Source organism: Larimichthys crocea, chromosome XI, assembly GCF_000972845.2.
Source record: "Larimichthys crocea isolate SSNF chromosome XI, L_crocea_2.0, whole genome shotgun sequence".
Taxonomy (NCBI): Eukaryota; Metazoa; Chordata; class Actinopteri; family Sciaenidae; genus Larimichthys; species Larimichthys crocea.
In genome coordinates this window covers 14959184-14984211 of record NC_040021.1, presented here as the reverse complement: position 1 = coordinate 14984211, position 25028 = coordinate 14959184, and the positions used below count along the sequence as shown (strand labels likewise).

The following is a 25028-nucleotide window of genomic DNA, read 5'->3' as shown; positions in this document are numbered from 1 at the left end:
GCTGGTCCAATGTTTTTGATTGTTTATTTAAGAGAGCTTAAAGTAGAACAGTGCAACAGTTTAAAACTGTAGGACAGTAACAGAAAAATCTCTTTCAGAGAAAATCAGCACTACAGAAACATGCACAAATTTACATAAGGAACACAGACTTACAGACTAGTTATGATAATACATAAGCAGTGAAGACTGCTCTAAAGCTACAGTCCTGTGAAATTTGGGAGACACCACTGGCAAGTTGGTGTCTCTATTAAGACCCCATTAGCAGTCAGGCCAAGGAAAATTCACCTGTGAGATTGAACATTGTTTTGCATATTCAGTGGAAGGCTATCACCATCAGAAACAAGCATTTCATTTTACAAAGACTCTGAAATAGAAATTTCATGTTCCCTAGAGGATAAACCATTTATTTCTTTGGGCACTTTATGAATTTGCTATACAGTTGGCCAGAATATAAAGTGTCCTACATAGTGTCCTAGTCTCCTAATTTGAGCACATTTATCAACCAAGAGCATTAACCTTTTAGATTAGACCCATGTTACTTGTTCCAACACCACCCTCTGGGAGAATTTTTTACATTTTATTGATTTTTATTATAAAAAATAAATAGTTTATTCTGTCTTTTCATTTTTAGAGTTTGGAATAATGAACCATCCTGCAGCCTCTAGGGCATGATAATGAGCCTTTTGACTTTTTAACCTTACAGTGACATAATCATCTTCAGCACAGCAGTGTCCGTAGCACAGGATGAATATTGTCACCTAAGTAAAGATTTTAGCCAACTACATCTTTTGACTACCTGAGCTCTTCATGTAACCTCATCATTATTACTCATGCTTATGAGATTTGATTTTAATAAAAGTAGAAGACAAAAGAAGAGCTATGGCAACTTGAAAAATAAGGCAACCTTTTTAACTCTTTCTTATTTCCAGTGCATAATTAACATCAACTCAACATTCATTTCTCTCAGATTCTCCAAATATAATGATGACTCATCTGCATTCAACCCACAAATAAAGATTCTGAGCAAGATTTTGTGCAAATAACAAATGTGCAGTTAACAGTGCTTCCATGTGTGCATGTGTCTGGCACTTGCACCTATACAGTGCATACACACAGCAGACATCAGTCCATCTTCTCATGTCTTGGTATCCAACCTCCTCTCCACAGACTTGAGCAGCAGCTCGGCGTACTGCTCTAGCAGAGCCAGGGTCTTCTCTCCTTCACCTTTGACCTTTTGGTCCACTCGGGGCCCTTCACACTGTGAGGTGGGTTGTGGCAGAGAGTCCAGCTCAGCCTTGACTGTCAACAGGGTCTCGGATAGGATGCTCCTCATTTCTTGCTGATCTTCACTGGAGTGTTGATCGGACTGAAGCACCTGGTTTTATCGAATACATACATGTGAGAAACAGACAGGTACTGTCAGTGTCTTTTCCCTGTTTGATCTGTTCATCAGATTAAAGATGTAACTACAAACATATGCTTATTCAAGCTGGGGTGCAACTAATAATCGTTTTTATTAGCGATGACTTGGTCTCTTATTTTCTAGATGAATGAAAACATTCAAATCTATCACTGTCTATAAAATAACGAAATATGTTTTGTCCTGGATATCTTTGGTTTTGGACTGTCGGACAAAAGAAAACATCTGAAGATGTCACCTTGAACCGTAGGAACTTTTTTTAATGATAGTACAGCCGAAGATAGACAGGAAGCAGAGAGAGGGAGAATGACATGCAGTAAATGGCCATCCGATGCAGGATTCGAACCAGGGCCAGCTGCAGCGAGGACTGTAGCCTCTACACAAGGGGCGGCCGCTTAACCCACTATGCTACCGACCGCTCTAACAAGATCAAATAATTCATCTTGGAAATAATCCGCTTAATTGATCAACTAATACAATTCCGAAAGACTCAGTTGCAGCGCTGAACATGTGCATCACAAGACCCATGTTGAATTCAAATCTACTATGATGTAAGGCAAAGAAAAATACAATGTTACATTCGAGCAAATGTTTGTCATTTTAGCTTAAAAAACACCATCAACTGTTAAAAGGCCATCCAAATAGTTGTAGAACAATTTTCTGTCAATGCTTAATCCATTAATACACTTATTGTTTCAGCTCTGTGTGCAGAAATGTGAGGTAATTTGCATGGATTCCACCACACAGACAGCAGCCTCCATAGAAGTATAATTAACTGAGACAACAGTATTAATAAGATGTAGGATTTTGACACAAATAACAATAATATCTACGCACAGCTGTGTAATATGAAAGAAATGATCTCTATTACTTCCTCTTTTATCTTCCCTACTTCCCACATCTCCCTGCTTTTTTATTTCCCACACACAGACACTGACCGTAGTGTAGAGCATGATGGTTTTCCTTAGACTTTTGTGAAGCTCAGTAACAGCCTGCCTACAAGTTTCCAAGGTGATAGAGTGATCTGCAGAGAGAGGGAGAGAGAGAGAGAGAGAGAGAGAGAGAGAGAGAGAGAGAGAGAGCGAGAGAGAGAGAGAGAGAGAGAGAGTATAAGTATAGCACAGCATGCAGCAAATCAAAGATGCACACACTGTACAGCATACACACAGAAACACAATAGCTATCGAGTGAAAAAGGCACGCGGTAAATGTTGAGCAAGACTGAAGAGCACTGAAAGAAAAGCAAGAATAAACTTGGTGGCAGAAAAGGAACAACACATGAGGAGGCTGCTGCACAGAACTAGAGAGCGAGAGCTGTGTGAGCTGTGAAACTGAGAAAAATGATTTCACAGTTTATATCCTCCGGCAAAACGCAGTTATAGGTACAAATGTGGACTGGATATCACTAAGTGGCATTTATGGTTTCTGTGTTTTCAAATTGAAATGAAATGAAGTCTGCTGCCTTTGTGTGTCGGTTATCATCCACAAAACAGCCAGCACAGAAGCATGAAGAACAGGATGAAGAAGTTATTTCGAGATTCATCTCAGCATTTTAACTGTGTTAGATGAGCAATGTGAGGGAAACAATCTGCAGAGGCACTTCAGTTAACTGAGACTATATATAAGAGAGCATAATGTTAAATGTTGTAAATGCATATATTCCGTGTAAATATGATTTAGTTTTCACTTTTATAAAGTTTGTTCTATTTTAATATATGTTTGTACATACTCTATGTGAGCATGGTGTAGGCTTTCTATTATATCTAGAGCATTATGATTAAGTGCAAACATGACATATGACATAAGGAGTCCAACATGAAAAGAGGAAGAGTAAATGTGTTGAGAGAATTGTATAGCAATCAGCTGTTTAGATTTGGATATGTCAAGTTTAATATCAACCCTGTTATGTTTGATAGTCATTTAAGCTTTGAGCAGCATAGAGCAAAGCTAGTTCAACCTTCTTTTTTTTTATCATCTTAAATGTTCCAGAAAAATGATCTTTTATCTCCTCACACTTTAATTATAGCAACAGACGTTGCTTCAGGCTGTACAGAAGTCAGGGTCACTAGCACCTGTATGTTTGTCAAGTTACAAAATTCGATTCAGTTAAAAACTTTCCATCTGTGGACTCATTCGTTAAAATGCAGTATTGACAGCAGGAGGGTTCAGACACAGACAAGAAGAAAAAGGTGAAGAGATCCTGTGATGAAGGAGGAGTTCAGACCTGATTGTGGACCAGCACTGGATATGTGGGCCTGTTCAGGCACCAGAGGGCACTCTTTGGCTACAGCCGCTTGTCCTGGCTCCTTGGCCCTGTATGGAAATGTCAGAAATGTATGTGAGTCACCGCGTTAATGCTAAATTTGAGTAATCAGATTAAAAGAGTAGAATAGAAACTTCTCAAACAAATTGTAGCTAGATGTTTAGATGTGGTGTAAAAATGTACCTCTCTGAAACTGAGCGTCTCTTCTGCCTCAATGGTAGTAAACTTGTCAGAGAAGGATCCAAATTTACAGACAGATGCTTGACCGAAGCTGAAGACAACAAAATGTAATCAAAATCACACTCTCACATGCTTTGTAGCTCCTTGCTTGTGCCTGTTTATGTGTCACATCAAGAGTACACGGCTGTCTAACCTTGACTTCCTGGAGAAGGTGTAACATCACATCCAGAGTTGTAGGATGTGGTCGGAGAAGAAGCCCTTGTTGGGCTTCCAGAGCAACTTGAGCTCAGCACCGTCTCCAGGTAGAGGTTGCGGCGAGGGCTAAGAGGCTGTTTAGGGAGCGGGATACGAGAGGGCGGGATGTTCTGGGCAGGAGTGGGTGAAACTGTAGCTCTATGATGGGGAGGAGTTGTGGGGGGACTGTTTGACAGAGGGAATGATAAGAAGGATGACGCTGGTGAGACAGCAGAGGGGAAAGCGTCAACAGGAGACGAGGTGAGCAGGGGAGGGTCGAACTCCAGCTCCCCACATGACTTCCTTGTTTTGGGAGGGGAGGAAGGTGGAGAGCCCATATGGATGCCCTCTGCGAGCGATGATGAGCGATTCCTTTTGGCCATGAAGCTGGCGGTGGGGTTCATATAGGAATGCTGGGGTTTGAGTTTGGGGCTCCCCCAGGGCAAGGGAGACCGGGGGGACTGTGGGGAGCCAGAGGAAGGAGAAGAAAAGTGGAAGGTCGGCCTGGGTGTGTCATGAGCCAGGAAAAGTTGCTGAGATCTCTTGCACAACTCCCTTCGGTCACTAGAGGGCACAGGTGAGTGAGGAGCTGCAGAAAAAATGTAGAAATTGAGATGAATGTGACTTATTTTGGAGAAAATATAATTTTGTTGTGTCAAACTGTTATGAATGAACTGGACGACTTTTAGAATTACATCTTAAAAATGCATTATTGCCAAATTGACAAATGGCAGCAAATATATGGTAATAAATTAGAAATATTATGATGAAACGTACCATCTGAGGCCAGGTTGTGGGCAGAGTGTGATTTCTGTAAACACGTCGCTCTGTCCAACTGCAGCGTTGCTTTCGATGGAGGGTTGAAGAACCACCCTGAAGCCCTTTTCTTCGGGAGTCTAAGGGTAGGAGTACAGTCTTTCTCTGGAGCATCTACCCTGCTGAGAGGTAAAACAGCAGTTTCAATAAGTCCTTCACACACAATAATTCAGCCACAAAATAAATATTAATTGTGTTGATTCATTTTTTTGTGCTTGTGCTACATTTCGGCTGCACCGTAGTAATTGCAGCCTAATTTATTTGCATGTGTATAATTATTTTAAGTGGGGAGTTTCTTCCTGTTTTTGTTGACCCTTATCCATTGTTAATTCGTGAGAAACAGCTCTGCAGCTGTACACTGTAGCTTTGTGTGACCTGTTTGTCAAGTTTGTGTTATATTGTATTCTTGCAATCTGGACTTATTAATGTTTTATAATAATTTGTTTATGCAAACAGAGTACCTTGTGTGCTTTTTTTGTTCATATATAAATAATCAAATCAAATAAACCCCTGTGCAGCTCCTAGTCTGTGTTTTCTTCTTACCTGGGTCCCTCGCTCCCGCCTGGGGACACAGGATCATCCCTCAAGGGTCGTACTTTTGACACAGGGGGCTTAGTAGTGTGGATACCTGGTTCCTTTCCATGCAGTCTGGCAAATGGAGGCAATGCACTACACAGAGAGAAGGTGTTACAGGGTTAGGGGGAGTAAAATACAAAATGTCTGTGCTCAACCAAGAAATCTTCAGCCTATTACCACCAGGAAACCACAACATGTTGTTTTTACTGTTCAGTTACATATACAGTTAGTATATGTAGACTTTTTTATATTTGTATAAAGCCAGGCTAACAGTCTTTGTGCTAAGCTAAGCTAAGCTAAGCTAAATGGCCGCTGGCTGTAGCTCGGTTTGTATTTCCCGTACAGTCACGAGAGTGGCATTTTATAAAATACTGGGAACAAACACAATAGACCTGTCATACTAAATTAACACTTTGGGAAATTCTCCAAGAGTCAGATGAGATAACTGATACCAGTCTTGTGTATGCTAAATATGTAGCTACAGTTAGCTTAGCTTAGCACAAAGACAACAAGGGGAAACAGCTCTTTCTGAAACAAAAACCTGCCTACCAACATCTCTAAAGCTCACTAATTATCACCCCCTGTCTTATTTGTTTAATCTTTGTAAAAACTGCGGTGTAAAAATACTTTTTTACTGTTTTATGGGAGGTTATAGTACTGGACTGTTTCATCATGGACAGGAGCAGTTGCCAGGCAACCAGTAGAGACTGCATGGAGTTATTGGTTTTACAGTTTATGCACAATAAACAACAATGTAACATGTTAATTAGTCAATTATAGAGCTGTCAGTATTTGTGCTAAGCTAAGCTTACTGCCTGCTACATAATTTACCATACGGACGTGGATGTTTGGTATCTATCTTCTAAAACAACTCTCTGCAAGGCAGGGGTGTTAAACTAGTGCTTAAATCATACAGCGTGTTACAGTTAAATATCTGCATATTCACTAATACAAGGAGTAAAAAAAACAAAAAAACAGTCTTCCTACACACACATAAAATTACCCAAGCATTGTTAACAATGTCATTTTAAACTGACAGCTTGCCTAGATCAAGATGGTACACAGATGGTTTAGCAGAGCAGTGTGCGTGAGTCCACATGGGTTTGTAATTATAGCTGTGAGTCCACACTGGTCTGAAGTGGTCAACAGTACCTGTTATTATGTCCTCTGGCCAGGAAGCGTGAAGACATACTGAGCCTAGGGACTCTGCTTTGCTCAGCTGTGGACAGACATCAAGCGTTGGAAAAAAAAAAAAACACAAGGAAAACAGAGATGGTGGCAGAGGGAGAGACGAAAAACAGACATAGAAAAAGAGAAACAGAAAGAGAAACAGAAAGTGAAACTGGAAGCCTGGTCAATATTGTTTGCAGATATACATGCATGAGGTAATTTAAAGGAATAATGCAACATTTTGGGAAATAAGCAGGTTAATCTTCTTGCCGAGAGTTAAAAAAAAATATAGATATCGGTCTAATATCTCTTAAATGAAGCTACAGCCAGGAGATATTTGGTTTAGCTTAGCATAAAGAGTGAAATCGGCCCCTCTAAAGCTCAACATATCTTGTTTGTTTAATCCGAACAGAAATAGAAGTTATGTTTCACCACTGCGAATTTGATCGGCTGAGCATATATAAAGGTGTTCGTAGGTGGATTTCTCCACCTTGAGCCAGGTTGTGTTTTCCCCTGCTTATAATCTTTTTGCCAATCTAAGCATCTGCTGGCTGTAGCCTTATAATGTATCTTCTTGTTTAACTTTCAGCAAAAAAAAAGAAGCATTTTAATGTGAGTGTTCAGCCTCTCGTACCCCTGTTGCAGCTCTCTGCCAGTGTCTCAAAGTTCTGCTTGAGGAAATCTTCTTGACAGCGATCAACAGTGCCAGTCACCGTCCTCAGAGCCTCATCCATACTTGTCACTTCTGCCCTTTTCTCATCTTCCTCCCTCTCTTCATTCTCCTCATCAGAACTGTCTGGGCCCAGAGACTCTACATCTGCAGCATCTGAAAGTGCAAAGAAGAAAAAAAGTTCAGCTGAGGCACAAGGGAGAAAAACAGAAAACCCTTTCCAAACCCTCCTTGACCTTAGTACATCTACTGCATACAGAAGATAGGTACCAGATAATCCTTAACAAATGACCAACCAGAACACTCGCTTATGTGGTAGTATTATCTGAAATATTTCTATCTTAAAAATCCGAGCCTCTGTGCTATTAAATCCCTCTCTGTGGGTACCAGCTTTACTGTATGTTGCAGAGTTATTATGGCTTTCATGAACATTTTAGCTTTTCATTTTAAATCCAGCACTTGACACACTTTGAGAAGGTATTTATAACTTGAAACAGACACGTAGACAGACAATACTACTGAAATAGCATACCAGTGTGTCCTTCAAGTCTATTAAAAATTCCTTGGACATTAACTCACTCTGCAAGCTGCAAGAAAACCTTCACTGGAGGACACTATGTGTAGAAATTATTTTATTATTTAATTTAATTTATTCTTATTATTATTTTGAGGCATTAGATTTTGTTTGTAAAAATGCTAAAATCCTTTATTTTGAGGCATTAGATTTTGTTTGTAAAAATGCTAAAATCCTGTTTTGTGCAGTCACGGGCCGGCACTTAGTTCAGTCGGTAGAGCAGCCACCCCATATGTGAAGACTTGCTGCGGCTGGCCCGGGTTCGAGTCCTGACCTGTGGCCCTTTCCTGCATGTCATTCCCCATCTCTCTCCCCACATTTCCTGTCACTCTTCAGCTATCTCTATCAAATAAAAAAAAAAGCCAAAAGGCTAAAAAAAATTGTGCAGTCTTGGCAAAAGAGAAGCACCAATTTATGTCTGCCACATATCTTGTCTAATGATACCACTAGGGGGTGCTAAAACTGGAAATTTTCAAATTGTGCACACACAGTAATGGCTTAAAGTACCAATCTTTATTTTGTGCTGCTGTGTTTTCATTCTAGCAAAAGTAAATTATTAAATGAACTTAATCGTAATCATAATTATTTTGATAGAACTTTTTTTTATGTTATTATATCTTGCTTGTTGTCATCACAGTAAGACCTCACCATCCAGGACACGATCCGGGCTTGACTCCCTGCTGTCGTAGCCCAGAGAGCAGGCACTGTCCGCGCTGCGGCTCTCCTGGCTCTCACTGCGGATCCCTCGCCCTTGCATCCTGCAGTGCTGTTCCTTCACCATGTAATCACTGACGTACGGAAAAACAGAGAGAGAGAGATAGGCAGAAACAGTGAGGAACAGGGGAGGAGGGAAACATTGAACCAAGAATAGAAAAGCACTTTTGTTCTCTCTCAGTGTCATTGTGATCGCTTGAGTGAAACCATGAGCACAGAGCGTGGGGTTTACCTGCCCTGTAGACTCAGATCGCCCTCATTCTCTTCAGGGTAAAGCACAGCTCCATCAGTCCCCCTGATGCCCTTGGACGGGTGCGAGGACAGCCAGTCAGTGTGCGTCCAGGGCCGATGCCTCTTGGCTCTCTCCTCCAACTGCAGCTGCAGAAAATGATAGGTGACATAGCAGAACAATTCCACACACATGGATTCATGCAGGACAAATCCCTCTTATTGTCTCTTAGACATAAATCCATGCATACCATGGGCTCCTGGAGGCTGGACGTGCTCTGTCTCTCTCTGTCATGAGGTGGGAAGTTGGGGGTTTTCTTGTGAGCAAAGGTCTCCAGTTGCCTCAGGTCCAGCATGGACTTAACCATCACCTCCAGAGAGCCCATGCGATGAGACCAGCGCCTCCGAGGGCGCTTAGAGGAGTCAGGAGCGACCTGGCCGACGACTCCGTGCTAAAAAAGGATGTACAGGAGAGGAATAAGCTGACACAGCAGACAGACTGTGACTTCTATTGTAAAAGACATGAATGAAAAACATCATACAGCAGTTCAGTAAATTAATGTTGACAAATACTAACTTCCTTGTGATGTGCACATGAGGTTGTGTGATCTAGTATTTAGTCCTCCCACTCTGGCTGGCTGTGTATTTCAGAATGGATTTCACATAGCTTTTTATCACTTTTAAGACTCAGCAGGAGGATATTTCTCCTCTGGTACATCACAGAGGATTTAATCTCATGTGTGGTAGAGTGAAGCTAGAGATCCTTAAGCTGCTTCATTCTTTCTGAAGTACTGACAGAAAACTAAAAGAGGTAGTGGAGCATCGGCTGAACTGTTCATCTGCCGTGCATTCTACATATTCAGGGAACATACTGATTATTACATGCTGTTACTATCAAGTGTTTGTTCGGGAACTGAATGAAGTGGAAACGTGCACTGTTTGGTTTTGCTGCTCACAAATGGGATGTAATACAGGAAATACTTAGACACTGGGACACAAACACATATTGTACATTCAGATTCAAGTAAAAGTGGCCACAAAAGCATGAGAAAGGTTTTTGTTATTTCTCTTTGAAAGTGAGCCTAAGCTGGTGTAATTATGAATAGATGAATGGATGGATGGATAACAGTCTTTTCACATTCAATAGAACCACCAACCTTTGTCAGCTCCCAGTCTTGTCCTTCATCTGAGCCACCTGTTGTATGAAAGGGAACAATAACCAAGAGCTTAAAAATAATGAAATAATACTTGTTTGATCTCTGGATTGTTTCCATCAAAAGCTGAAAGGTAAAGGTCAGGAGTACTGCAGATGATAGAGACTCTCCAGCACAGGTGGTTACACTCAAATGGATAACATCCAGTCATTGCTACAAGGTTGATTTTCTTGATAAACACCTGGATTGGTGTCATTCAGTTCATAATGAGACACTACCTGTGTCCTCCTCTCCATGGCTGCTGTCGGTTGACGTATTGGTTGTGATGTCTTCTGGGTCGTTGTGGTCGTCGTACTCTGCTCCGTCCTCCTCTTCAGGCTCACGGTCACTGTCTGATGACAGACAACCCAGAGCGGGAGCGCTATACACCTCTCGTCTGGAGTAACAGAGTCAGACAAAGTGATCAGAATTTGGCATATTTTATCAATAAAAGTATAGAAAGGAAGTGAAGGCGATGTGTGTGTGTGCTTGTGTGTTGTCACCTGAGACTAGAGGTCCTGCTGGGTTGTGTGTTTGGATTTTGTCGGAGCTGGCAGAGCCTCTCTCTCATGCTGATTGTCAGCTCTGGAGCCAGTCGCCACACAAAGATACAGCTGGGAGATAAAAGCATTCAGGCATTAAAAATTAAACATTTCATTTCAGCTTCAGTATTGAGGAAACTGTCTGCAAACACTTTTTCCAACTCATTTCCTCTGCCAGCACAGACTGAAGATGATATTAATTTGAGTGCTGCTCTGATCCTGGTTCATACTTGGCTCTCATTGTTATTAGAGCTCTGATTTTGAATACTTGTTACATACACAGGACTGTTTCTCACCTGTCTCCTGACACAGAGATCAAATGCTTGCAGTCGTTGGTAAACTTCATCCCAGTGACAATCTCTGCAAAACAAAAAATATGGCACAGTTAGTTATTATTCTTCCGGGCTGTGTCAGGCGATCAATCATATCCCCTACTGCTATAAAAGTGTAATTTACTCACAGCTCAGTTTGACAACATAAAATATATGAGGTGTAGGTGTGTGTTCTGTTACCGGAGTGTCCGAACATTGTGGCGACACACTCCCCAGTGTAGAAGTCAAAGATGCTGATGTTTTTATCGGAGCAGCTTGTGGCCACGTATTGACCCGACGGATCAAGCTGAACCTGCCAGAACAAAAGAGCTCTTTAGTCAACAGACTGTATATACAGGAAGTGAAAGCGTGTGGGAGTGAGGACCGTGAAGGGAAATGTTACCCTGAGCAGACTGCCATCCTCACTCAGTGATCCCTTGAAGAGTTTCTTTTGTTTGCCACTGCTGATGTTGAAAATCCTGCAGTTTGACAGAAAAGAAACCTCAGAACATTGTAAAAAAAAAACATGAGCTTCCTCTAAGATTTGTTTCCCATTGCTAACCTCCCTCAAAAACACACACATGCTCACCTGATGCAGCGATCCTGACAGCCAACAGCAGCGTACTTGCAGGTGGGGTCTATACTCATGTCGTACAGTGTGGTCTTCCTCACCATGTGGTGGGAACGCCTGAACTCTGTTCCTCTGTCAGTCTGTACAACAAAAACAAACACCTGTCAGCTCTGTGCTGAGGACGGAGGCTGCTGTAGCTTTAGCATTAGATAGAAAGGTGCAAACTGAAACTTAGGGAAACATTAACAAAGTGCATAAGATACAAAACACAAGTCACATTAGTTGAAAACTACAGCTTGCAGCTTCCTATCTAAGTTTGTACACAGTTAGTTTACTGGGTGCGTCACTGTGCTTCAGCATCTTTTATGCACTGACATACTAAAAATACAACCCCAATTCCAAAAAAGTTGTGACACTGTGAACTAAAACATTAATAAAAACAGAACAGAATGATATGCAAATCATTTTGACCTATATTCAGCTTACTACAGCACAAAGACAAAATATTTAATGTTGAAAATGATCAACTTTATTAATTCTTGTAAATATATGTACTCCTTTTAAAGACTCTGTTTATTTACATTTTACAAAGTGTCCCTACTACAGGCTTGTAGCTTAATGATTAACATTACAACTTAATCTCACAGCTAACTGAGGGTTATCATTATGGTTAATGACCCACTTCAGGAATTTGATTAGGACTAATATTGACCTGTTGGGCAGTAAGTAAAACTGACAGGAAGAATTAGATGAGTGATTCCACCTCACTGAACTTTACATTCTGCATGTCTGTCTCTTCTATTTTCTGTCTTTTTTCCAAAGTATTGATTGTATACACTAAAAGTAGGCACACTTTAGGTGGAATGCAGTAATGATGCAAATTTGCATAATGTAAAATGTGACCCATGCATTCAGATATCTTAATACACATAATCACTCCCCCCATTTGCCTCAGTAAAAGTTTGGCAGAATGAAAGTGCATCTCAAAGACTTAATTTGAGTTAAAGTTGTATCATTTTTTAAGTTTAGTCTATAGAAAATCAGTGTTTGCATATCCTATCATACACACGTGGACGGAAAAGACTATTCTGGTTCACTTAGAATCCCTGAAAACACAGATAATGATAGTAAACAGCAAAGGAAATGCTCATTTACGTTCTGCAGGGAGCACAAACCTGTCAGAGCAAGTTTCTATAATGAATACTCCATAAATATCTGGATGCTGAGGAGAAGTTTTACTGTGGACTAACAAGCTATTGTTTTATTGTGCTCTACAATGTTCATGAGTCACTGCAGTGGCCTGAATTGTGTCTTAAGTTTAACAAGAATTATGTAACTTATGCAACTGTGACCTGAGAGAAATTTGTCCCAGTAACCCAGAAGCAAATCTAGAGGAAATGCTGCTCCTTTAGTTTAGCATTTAGTTATACAACTGGCAGTGCAAATGCTTCTATTGTGACACATGATAAAGAGTTGTATTCACAAACAGAAGCTAAACAGATTCTGTTATTACTGTGGTACACAGCGAGTCCTTAATCAGCTTCTCAGTGTGTCTTTCATGGCCAGAAAGAATTCTGAGAAATCTTTAGAAATTATTTTCGGTGTTCCTCTGTACATAACAATCAGGAAAAAACAGCAGGGCCAGCCTCAAATGGTATATAGCATTTATAAAATATTAGGGAAATGTTACATAAAGAACAATGACAATAAATTCATATTAAAATAGTTTGACACTTTGGTAAACACACTTGCTGAGAGTTAGTTAGTTAGCCTAGTTTGGCATAAAGACTGGAAAAAAGATGTGCATGTGTATTTTATTATTATTACACAGAATAAACACACAAGATTTAACATTTAACAATCAGTGAGTTTTAGAGGTGCTGGTTGGTGTTAGCTTTGGACAGAGTCTGGCTTTTGTCAAATATTTGGTGTTCAGATTTAGGAAAGTGGCTTCAATCATCTAAGCAAAATCAATCAATACTCTATTCTAGTTTAGGTTTTAGGTATAGGGTGGTGATATCCTACCACAGATTCCACCTGTGGAAACGTGTATTTGAAGCTGGTTAAGTGTTGCTCAGATGTGTCTTACCTTGTGTGCAGTGTGGAAATAGATGCTTTTGTCCGCCCCACAGCTGATCATCCTCACCTTGTTGTCATTGGCTGAAGAACAAGGACAAATATTTAATGGTGACTTTTTTTTTCTTTACTTAAAAGTTATTAAGGTCTGTAGGCAATGCAAACACTTTAAGATTTGTCTAGACTGAGGTAATTAATTAAACACAAAATCAAGGACAAGAAAAGGTCTTGCAAGCAAAGCTGCACCTGACTACACGTGTATAGCTGTCATCTATTATTTAAACATGCCATGCTGCAAGTGAAATAAAAGAGGGACTTTGTGTGGGCCTGAATGGCGATGAAGGCGAGGATTAAGAAAAGATTAGCTGTCAGATGTTGACCGTGTTTCAAGGGGCTCACCAGCAAAGCGGACGGCTGTTATGGATGAAGAGTGCTCGTCGAGTGTCTGCAGCAGACTGTAGTCATCCTCAGCATCCAAGACATGGATCAGACGGTCCCTGCTAGATGTGGCCAGCAGCTTCAGGCCTGACAGTGATAAGACAACTTAATCACATATCATATAAACAGCCAATGCACAAATATTCTTCAAACATACAATTATTATAAACACTAACACAGTCACACACTCACCAGTTTCTGGTTTGCTGTATTCAAGACAGAGGATCTCAGCATCATGGGCCTCGACTTTTAGAATCTCCTCCATGCTGCTGAGGTCGTGAACCCTGCAGAATATAGATTCCTAATTTTTTAGGGATGGAGGTCACCTCAGTCAGTCATCACTCTCTGTTTTAGCCTTCTCTTCCTACCTCAACATCCCGTTGCGATCTCCAGATGCCAGGTGTTTGCCGTCTGGGCTAACACAGATGGTCCTGATGCCCGTCCTGCTTTCTGCTGTCTGTCCATCCCCTGGTTTGTCTACGTTGGCATTTGTTGTACATTCTGGATCCACCAAAGTGTTAGTGTTTCCATCTATGTAGATTATATTCAGGAGATCCTGTAGAGCAATAAGAGCAGATAAGAGAAATTGGACTTCTGAAATGTTAACATCTTCTTTTGATGTGAAGTCAAACTCACTCTGCTGAGGATGTTCTGAGAGTGTGCCCAGTCGTCCACGTGCCACAGTCTGATTGTGTTATCGGCTGAGCAACTAAGGAATGCACCTGATGACAGACCAGCACCAGCTACCCCAGGAACATCTGGGAACATCTGTGGATGAGACAAAAGGTGTTGGGTGGAGGTTTAGGGAAAAGTATTATATGAGGCTGAACAGTAATTATTACCTTTGGTACTTTGAATAACAAAAGCAGCCCACTTTTTGCCCTTTGGTGATATTGATCAACCCCCCCATACACAATGACTCAGAGTCTGATTTGAAACATCATATCATGGGTGAAGAGGTGTGTGTCATTCACTTCATCCTTGTTTGTTGTTTACCTCCAGGTCCCCGACACAAGCAGCATGGAAGAGGGCAGAGTGCACCTTCCCCACCCTGTTGACATCCTTCACATCCCACACATACAGACTGTGGTCATTATATACACAGCTGAGCCAGTGGCTGATGGGGTCGTAGGTAACGGCAATGGCGTCTGGGTAACGGGCGTCCATCTTGGTGGAAAATAGGTGGCTGATGGGAAAGAGATGACACGTTATTAAAGATATACGGAATAACAGCATTCTTAAAAATAGCACTATATTTTGATGAGGGGTGGGACAGGCCTGCTGGGGCAAAAATGGAGTGTTGTTTGTCTTCTCCAAATAATATAACCAGTAACATTGTTAATAAACACAGTACAGAAAATATTATTAATTATTAAAATGATTACATTTTAACATGTAATCACTTCAAAATATTCAGTAACTTATCATTTTGTTTTGTTTTATTTGCATCTTGTGGCATAACCAACATGTTTCATTTATCATATCATATAATATATATGACATACTCTGTATTTATTCAGCAGGAAGTTCATGATATTTCTCTCTTATGATATCAGTTATAATATTACATGATACTGACTGTGCAGTCTGTTCAGAGTCTCTCCAGATAACAGGGAAGAGATTTATCTGCTGGTCACAGATGATGCAGCAGCCAAAGAGAGTAGCTCATGACATCCTGGCCTTTACTACTAGTCTGCCATGTTGAATACAGGTTAATGTCAAGCTGTAGATGTTCACCCTGCTGTTTGCAAAAAAAGCTTCTCTGCCATAAAGTGTGATTTTTTTTTTTTTTTTCAGTTTGCAGAGGCTCTGTCCCTGTAGACTGTAGCAGTCTCCCTGGAAAACAAAAAAATCCTATCAGCAATAAATGTTTTACATCAAATATACAGTATTCTGCAACTTATGACTAATTTATATAATATGTTTTAAAAACTAATCTAAAAGACTAAATTACCATAAACACCAAAACACAAGGGTAAAACAAAGGTCAGGGGCTCCTGACAACACTGCCAACAGAATATAGGGTCACAGGAAAACAGCAGATGCATAACCAACTGCATGGTATCAGATTTTTTAAATATATTTAAGCTTCACATAATACAGTAGTGAGTTTTTTAAATCAATAAAATTATGGTAATTCTATTTACTATGGTTTTTAAAAAAGGAAAACAGTGTATGATGTCATGGATTTCCCCATAAAATACCCTACTTACTTCCTCAGAAATAAGAACTATTAGGAATTATTTCAACTGTGAAATGTTGCCGCTTGAGACAGGGCGCACTATAAATAGAGCACATTTGATCCAGCAATGGATCCCCGCCAAAGAAAGGCTGTGTTACTCCTGAGCTCTTCCTCACCTGGCCTCAGTGACGGCCGAGACGTCAGAGCCAAGAGGGTGCGGCCGCGGTAGCGTGCAGACAAAGTGCAGGTCAACCGGACTGAAGGCTCGCACTGTCCCATCAGCACAGCCACAGAAGATCATATCCTCAGACAGACTCAGAGACTGAGCCACGCCCGTCTACAAAGGCAGACATACAACAGGCATATTATCTCATTTCACAGCTCTATCATAAACAGATGGCTAGGTTCTGTCCCTGCAAATAGAATTAATCATTATTAACAGACCTGCCTGTCAGTAATGATAAAGGTTATGGAAGATTACAGTGGAATATAAACAGGTCCTTATTGGAGTACTTCCAAACACATCCTGTCCTCGTAGCTGTTGCTGCGTAATCCCTCTTTGATCCTCTGACAGAAGGCAGAAGGACACCTTCATCTTCACCTCTTGATTAAACACCGCAGCTGGACACTGACTGCAAGCTCTACTGGTTATACATCACTTAATAACGGATACATACATATACATATATATACTGTTTATAGATTTAGCACTGATGAAGGGAAATTAGATGAATGAAATGTTCCATTAGATGTTTCATAAAAACCAGTAGTGTAGCATTTATCGCCTTTTCAAAGTTACAAATCTGACCGTTGGCACTGATGATGCCAGTTAGTTGTCACTTGTCAGTGTCAATCTTGAAGGAATAAATGGCAGCAAAAGGACTGTTCTGAAGATATAAAAGGGACTTTAACCACAAACAGTCCTAAAGCAGTGAAGAAGTGAAGGCTGCACACTACATGATTGGCACAAACTAATATTATATATATTTGAAAATACACACACAAAAAAACACTATTATTAACATCTATTTACAGAATATAATGTACATAACTATGTTTTCCTTAGTGTATAATCAGCTAGAAATAAGAATCATTACGTTTTTATTACCTTAGAATGAGCCTTTAATGTCTACAGAGGTTCACTTGCACAGGATCTGCCATGTTTCTACAGTAGCCCTAAATGAACAGACCAAACACTGGCTCTAGCTCTATAGATTCTGTGCATTCTGCAGCCACTACAGTGAGGGTGAAACAAGGGGGTTGCAATCCGCAACTATACCACTAGATGCCGCTAAATACTACACACTGGTCCTGGAAATATTTCAACATTATTTTCTTTTCAAGAGTCAGATGGGTGGATAAATACCACTCTGATATATGTGTGTTAAACATGAAGTTACGACTAGATTGTTAACTTAGCAAATCAAAGCACTTTTTCAGAAATGCGATTTCCTACACATTTTATTAGAAGTGAAGCTGTATGGATAGTGAGTCCCTTACCTGTAGGTCCACCCACTTGTCCAGCATCCTCTTGCTGTTAAACTCGCACAGCAGGCCAGAGGAGGTGATGCAGAAGGTGGAGTCAGAAGTAGAGCCCCGTCCACAGGCCACATCACAGAAGAAGTTGTTCCTCAGCTCTCCCAGCAGCCCAGAGCGACCCAGCAGAGGAACAGGAGCACTGGCCTAAAAACCACAGAGTTATGAGGGTTAGCTGGTGAAGCTCAGACTGAAGTGGTTGAAGAAGAATACTGCTTACATTTGCTTTTTCGACCTTTTTCAAATATGTATAGTTTGTTTTTTTTATGTATCAATTTTAAAAGTGAAACATCTCAATGTGAAAACAAGCTTAACAAAGAGAGGCCAAAAGAGAAGCCAAGGATTTTGCAAATAAATGTGTGATTAGTACTATTAAATGATTTCTTTATTTGAGTGTTTCTTTATTAGATTATACAGTAGGCTGTTGTAAAATTGTGAAGAAAACTGTGTGGAGTTCATTGATGTGAAGACACTGGAACAATGGACAAAGGGACTGTGATTAAACTGTGAAAATCTGGAGTTTGGACATTTTTCATACTATTAAAATGTTTGGTAGAAAAATGCACCGTTATCAGTATCCATTAATACCTTGTTTGCCTTGCAGTGGTCCAGATACCAGAACTTGATGTGTCTGTTCCCCACAGTTACAAAGTAGGAGCTGTCCTCAGAGAAAGACACACCTGTCACCTTACTGGACACCTTGTTGGCTGCCACTATTACATCTTTCTGTAAGAGAAGAAGACAAAAACACATGTTCAAATCTGAAAGCCAGACTCGCTGTTTCCAATGCTAACCAGCCGCTGAGAGCAGTTTTGGTGTTAAACAACAGAATGAGACGTACTTTCCACGCCCAGACGTTGACGATCATGTCATGCTGGTTTCCCACACTGACAATGTATTTGCTGTTGGGAGAGAAAGCCACGCAGGAGACGCCATATTTGTGCGTCTGGAGCTCCGCCACCTGTCTTCGTTCTGCCACATCCCACAGTCTGACCGCAGGAAGGTGACCGCTCTGTTGGAAAGGAAAGAGGGATGCGCAGGAGTTCGAACAGAGTTCAAAGGAAACAGTTTAATGTTATTTTAAAAAAAGGGCTGTCTAAGTGCTATAATAATATAAGGGTTTTTTTTGTCACCACTATACATAAATAAATATAAATCTACTGGAAGAGGCAACATATAGTCACCTGTCAGTCCAGTCTATCCAACCCTAAGAGATAATCCTCTCTGTGATCTGCCCTCTGCTCACTGCATACAGTTACTTGTCCCTTGACCTGCTCACATTATTCTCTCTCTGGGATCAAAAGGTCAGCAGGCTATTTGTGTAGTCTCTTATTCTAATATGCTAGAACGACCTTTCAACGGGCAGAGTCGGTGGCTGAGAGGAGAGGCAGCCTGAAGGACACTGACAATGGATGACATTCAACTAAAGACTGAGCTGCATACAAAGGAGAGAGAGAGAGAGAAGAAAAGAAAGACAAATGAAAAAGATATGCACGTCTGCTGTTGGCCTGCCCTTGATGTAAATTAGCTTCTGTTTGGTGAATGAGTGTGTGTATCAGACTATTCACTCGAGAATATCTTAAACTCTTCTCCTCTTTCAAGGCTCTTTTAAAAGAGCTGTGGCGCTTTGATCATAGAAAAAAAAAACAGGTAAAAGGAGAACCATATTAAGTCTTCATGTTGACTATAATATTAACATTTGGCTTGGAAGATTGACCTGTGTTCTGTAAATGACTAAATTTGGCATTTGGTTCTTTTTAAACGGCTCCCCTGCTTGTAGCCTATATGGTCTTTTGAACGCTGCTCTCTGCCATCATGGCAACTACTCATCCACTTACGCAGTCTTTAATCGGCTTTAATTTAAGTGTGTTGTGTAGAGGCACACACCGTAACTACAACGTAACTGCAGATGCTTGACTGATTACAGTAGAACATGAGGGACCTCAGTCTTGGGCCCCATTACTGTAGGCCTACATCCTGCCATGATGTTCTACTGGGATACTAACCCGATAAAGATTTTTAAAAAATCCTTGAAAGATTGACAGTAAAAAAAAACACCCACCTCTCCTGTGACCAAGTATTTGCCATCGGGGGAGAAGGACAGAGCCGTGATGGCCTTTCTGTGAACAGTGAGAGTAACACATAAAGACAGCTCAGTTTGACTCATGTTGAAGTAGTTTTGACAGTTTAATGTTGTGCTCAACTCACTTTGAAGTGATAATGTGATGCTGTCTGTTCTTCTTGGGGTTCAGCAAGACGACCACACACCTACAAAAAAAAAAAAAAGAACAGGATCAAAATTCACCATCTGAGCTATGTTTAGAACATTTGGAACAGATCTAGAAAATCATGTTTGGTATGTATTTGCTGTGCTGAAGGCAAATGTTTGCTGCGAGTGGGAACTTTTCCATTGCCAACCTTTAAGTGTTTTTGTATGTATTTAGTCAAGGTGTTTGCAAGAAATGCAAACACTTATCCAACACATTTTCAGGTCAACAAATGAATAATTGAACTCTCTTTTCACACTGCATACTGCTTACACCACATAAACATCTGAACTCTGATGTAACACAGGAATCTATACAGTATTACTCTAATAACAACTCATATGCAAGCCAAAGTTTACTAATCTCAGCTGAACCGTAATTAAACTACTGTACATTCTGTGTCCTGTGAAAGTATTTTCCAGAAGACTGTAGCACAAAAATACAAGAACACTGTTCTCATTTATTCATTCCTTCCTTCATTCGTGCATTGTGTATTCATATAATAATACATTTATTCACTCTGAAGAATGCTTCATGCAGGGTGCAAACTACAGGGTAGCCAGGGGGAGTTTGGCTCCTCTCAATAAGACATGACCTCCCCTAAAAATATGATTCATGAAATTTGGGGGTCTCTAAAATATTGACAATACACTATTTTTGCCATGCATTTCTATTTTTTGTATCTTCCTCACCATGGATCATGAGGCTATTACTGATATGTAAGATACAATCAACATAACCTTCACTCATAGGGTTAGTTAGTTTAGTTCTGATATGTGACCCTCACATTTGATGCCTTTGATCTGTATGTACATCTATTTGTGATGGGAAACTTAGCATAAAGACTGGAAACAGGTAGCCTCATAAAAATTTGCCAAACATATTTAAACAAACAAGAAATAACAGGTTATTGTGCTTTAGAGTTGCAGGTGATTTTAAACTAAATTTACAGCACAGACACAAAAGTGGTGTTGGTCCTCTAAATGTTGGACTAATCTTTTAAAGAGAACATTCTAAAAATGACAAAATCTGAAACACAAAACAAAAATAAACTCTTATTGGTACTTAACATAAAGGTATCAACTTTTGTATCAGTGTTTTTATTGGTGGTTATTTGAATATGTCAAAATAAAAGTCCTGTCTAATTTCATGAAGTGATTCATCCGCCTCATATGTTTAGTTCTTCTTTTGCATATTCAAATACTCCAGGCATAACCAGATTGTTTCCTACTAATAAACCTTCCTCTTTACTTCCTGTTCAAGCACGGCATAAAGACCAACAATCCACCTGTTTGTGAGCTGCTTGTTCTTAAGCTCCGTGCCAAGAAACTGCAGTCCTAGTACAACAGCTTGTGCAGATTTAAGCTGCAGACTGTGGACAATTTGGGAAGTATAAAGCTTGTCAGACTGAGATATAACACACGCCTACATGTGTGCACAAGTATGCCATGGGCTGCACACATACAGACATTGCTTCCTCTCACTCAAATGCACAATTGCATACTGTACACTCCCTGACACAACAATACTGTAAACAGCCATTGACCTTCTTAGTATTAATACAGCTTTGTCAGAAGATTTGAGAACAACACAAAAGAGACTCAGTGTGCTGTTTCTGTTTGAGCCCTGTGGGACCCAGCGTGCCTGTTTTTAAACTCTGCTTTCACCCTGGACGTGCAGCAGCTCTGAGGCCTCGGAGCATCGCCGCTGTGGCTCTAAATCCTCCAACCTACAGCCTGCATGTCTCTTTTTTTTAAAAATAAAATAAGCAGTGAGCAAGTTAACACAGCCAGTCTCACTGTTTGCACAGGATTAATAATACTACACAACCCTCCTTACAGCAGACCATCACTGATTGAGTAAAGGGAAGCCTCCCTGAGGACAGGATAAGAAGAAGCTTTGGAGTTTCTCTGATGAGAAAGCCCACAGAGCTCTCCTCCAAAGTTCCTCTGAGATAGCGTGGAGATAACACACACACACACACACACACACACACACACACACACACACACACACACACACACACACACACAGACAAACAGAAATTTGCACACTATGCATCTCTGTGAGGTAGATATGATAAGGAAGCCGTAGAGATGACAAGTCAGATGTTACGATAAGCAGAAATAGTCTCTTGTCTCTCTCTCTCTGTCTCGGTCGTCTTACCCTGCAGGATAGGCCACTAGTCCAGATCGGGGGTCACAGGCCAGACCACTATTTCCTGAAGCCGTGATTCCTAGCACCTTTTCCAAAGTCACCTGGAGAGACACAAAGCAAGGATTTTTGTTTGAGGATTTCATCACACAGAGAAGTGAAAGCGGAGTTGGTTGATAAAGACGGAAAACACTGAAATCAATCCAACAGTGGTGTAACTAAGTCAAGTCAATAAATCAAAGGCAGAGACATTGTTTGGTTAAAACATGTGAAGATGATGACTACGGGTCAACCACCTAAATGTCCATTTAATAGTTTTGCAGGTAGATCTCCAAAAAACAGACTTTAATGTCACTTTAAGATAAAAAAAAAAGAGATCTCCCTATAATGTGATTCAACGGCAGCCGGAAGTTATCGAGTTTCTGCTTTTTAACATTGTATTACAACTTATTCTCTCTGTGGTTAACTATTGTGTCTTTTACTGACACTAGAAACCAAAATATATTATGAATAATTATAATCTTACACATTTTGGGTAAAAGAGATATAAAAAGAAGATGGAAAAGTCCAGGTTTAACCCAGTAATTTAACATAAGATTTGACAGAAGATAGGTCTGTCTGTCTGTCTGTCTGTCTGTCTGTCTTGGGAATTATAAAGCAGCTGAAGTGTCACTGATTAGTCTGGAGTAACATTGTAAAACACATGGTTTCTAGTTTGTCTCATGTATTAGATGTATATATTTTTCCTGAGTATCACTTTTATTAACAGTTCATAAAGAAATAACTCATTTATTAATGGTTAACAAATCATTTACTGGGCAGACGAGTTATATAAATCGTTTACACATTTTTCAACAAAATAAATACATTTGACAAGATAGATAACTGATCTATAACGCATTAATAAATCCATTAATTACTCCCTTTATATCCATGTTTCCTGTGACATTTGGATCAATAATGTCTACATTAAGGTATAGTAAACCTGTTTCACTTTGAAAGTAAAGTTTCAGGATAAATACCTTGCTGGTGAGATTTTCTTTCTTGTTGTACTTGGCTGATGGAGAACGCAGTAAATTCCTGATGCGATTTTTAATCGTGAATCCATCGCCTGGCATTTTGTCTGCAGCCCGGTGGAACTGCTCTGAGACCTGCTGACCATCCACTGTGACCAGCTCAGGCTGTGGGAAACCTCTGCCAGAGACAAACTACACAAGTTTACACAGTCGGACACTGTTGCCGTGCTGCCGTGGCATAGACACTAATCTCCTGAGTGGGTTTAATGTTCTCCGCTGCTGTCTTCTGTCGCTTCACATCAACACGTTTCTCCTGCAGCTCCTACACTCCTGGACTGATGTCGTCTTGTCTCAGTGCTGTGATCTGCACTGACAGGAGAGGAGAGGAGGAGGAGGGAGGGGGAAAAACGTGCTCAGCTGTTTGCCTGCATGGCATCAGTGGTTTAATCTGAACCTGCACTGGTCTCATGATTACATCAATGATTGCTTTTGTTGCTGTTGTACATAATTGATTTAATAGGATTAGACTGTGGGCAGTCTCAAGGCTCCATGGCGGATGTTTGGGTACCACAGCTCTTTGTCTGGCTGCTGATTGGACAATCAAAGTTATCTTTTGGATGCATAATGCTTCATTTGTTCCTTTAGTTAAACTCATTTTCTTTTCTTTCAATTCGACCATGTATATTTGGAATTCACTGTGATATTTAGATATTATTAGCCTATAATGCGACCTCATGTCTGTGATATTGAATATACACCTGAAGTTTATATAATATTTATATAACACGTTAAAGGGCACAGTTTCTCAGTATAAACAACTCACTTTACCTGAGAAGTGGACATGAAATGAAATGTACATTTATTACAATCATCGTTATTTACATTGTGACGTGTTAAACCTTCGCACAGAGCTAACCACGTGCTGTCTTAGACTTCCTGTCAAGTTAGACCACGCCCCCCGCGATGACTTGATAATAACTGTCGAAAAACTTACAAGATACAATTGTTTTAAAAATATTTTTATAATAAATTACTATACTCTATAAATGACTATGCTTTAAATTTGATCCAATTAAATTTTATTGTATTTATATAGCACCAAATCAAGTTATTCCATGACACTTTCATGACATATAGACTTTCCATATCTGTAATATTTGATTTTTATGATGTACATGATTACCCACTGTCCTGCTTGCACTCTGCTCAATGCACAGTGCCGTCATTCAGGTTCTGTAACTAACGTAAAAGATGCAGGACAAAATATTGAAATTAATTTGTGCTTTTATGAAGACGATGTTCTACTTGCCTCTCTCTCTCTCCCTCACACACTTGAGCAGTGTGAGTAAGTCATATCTTCTACAAGTACCCTCTCATATTAGCATCAGATAAACAGATTATATCTGTGCACAAAACAAACCCTCATCACACATTAACAACAAATAATTCAGTAACTCAAACCTCTTCGTGTTCATTGTGCGTGCTCAGTTAACCTACTGGAGTTAGTGTTACTCTTCCTTTGTAAATTAAAAAAGTAGTACCTTATGTAATCTTATGTAATCTCCCTCACACATTGCAGTGTATTGCGAACTGGTCATGGTCTGACACATGACCTCCATTAAGTGTCTTCTTCCCTGCATGTCCAACTTTTTAATGGCAGCTATTAAATAAAGTATCAAGCCTCTGTGATACAGCGCTCCGCTGTGCTTTGAATCCACATCTTTCACTCTCATTTTCCTACCTTACAGGCAGGCAATGATTCACACTCATTTCCATATGTAGGGAAATACTTTAACTCACTGCTGCTGTCAGTTAGGACAGTTTGCGGGCATGGTAATGCTGCTACGAGAGATATGGTGTATGGTGTAGATATGAATTTTTAGTTCACACTAAAGACC

At 40.2% G+C, this 25028-nt stretch overlaps 1 protein-coding gene across 1 annotated transcript; it reads right to left on the bottom strand.

Annotated features, from left to right (window-relative positions):
- Positions 1 to 7: 7 nt before the first annotated feature.
- On the bottom strand, positions 8 to 23484 carry LOC104919824 (mitogen-activated protein kinase-binding protein 1). Its single transcript, XM_019268670.2, has 33 exons — positions 23137 to 23484; positions 22127 to 22218; positions 19902 to 19961; positions 19756 to 19813; positions 18535 to 18705; positions 18282 to 18419; positions 17658 to 17840; positions 16334 to 16494; positions 14972 to 15161; positions 14612 to 14743; positions 14344 to 14531; positions 14168 to 14259; positions 13937 to 14062; positions 13551 to 13621; positions 11480 to 11601; positions 11294 to 11369; positions 11092 to 11203; positions 10876 to 10939; positions 10541 to 10651; positions 10277 to 10434; positions 10002 to 10039; positions 9096 to 9296; positions 8849 to 8994; positions 8551 to 8690; positions 7293 to 7484; positions 6641 to 6707; positions 5456 to 5581; positions 4874 to 5034; positions 4056 to 4685; positions 3866 to 3953; positions 3644 to 3732; positions 2359 to 2444; positions 8 to 1375 (listed from the first exon to the last, which is right to left on the bottom strand). Exons 1-33 carry the CDS (start codon positions 23230 to 23232, stop codon positions 1136 to 1138), a joined length of 4605 nt encoding a protein of 1534 aa, XP_019124215.2. The 5' UTR covers positions 23233 to 23484; the 3' UTR covers positions 8 to 1135.
- Between the last annotated feature and the right edge of the window lie 1544 nt (positions 23485 to 25028).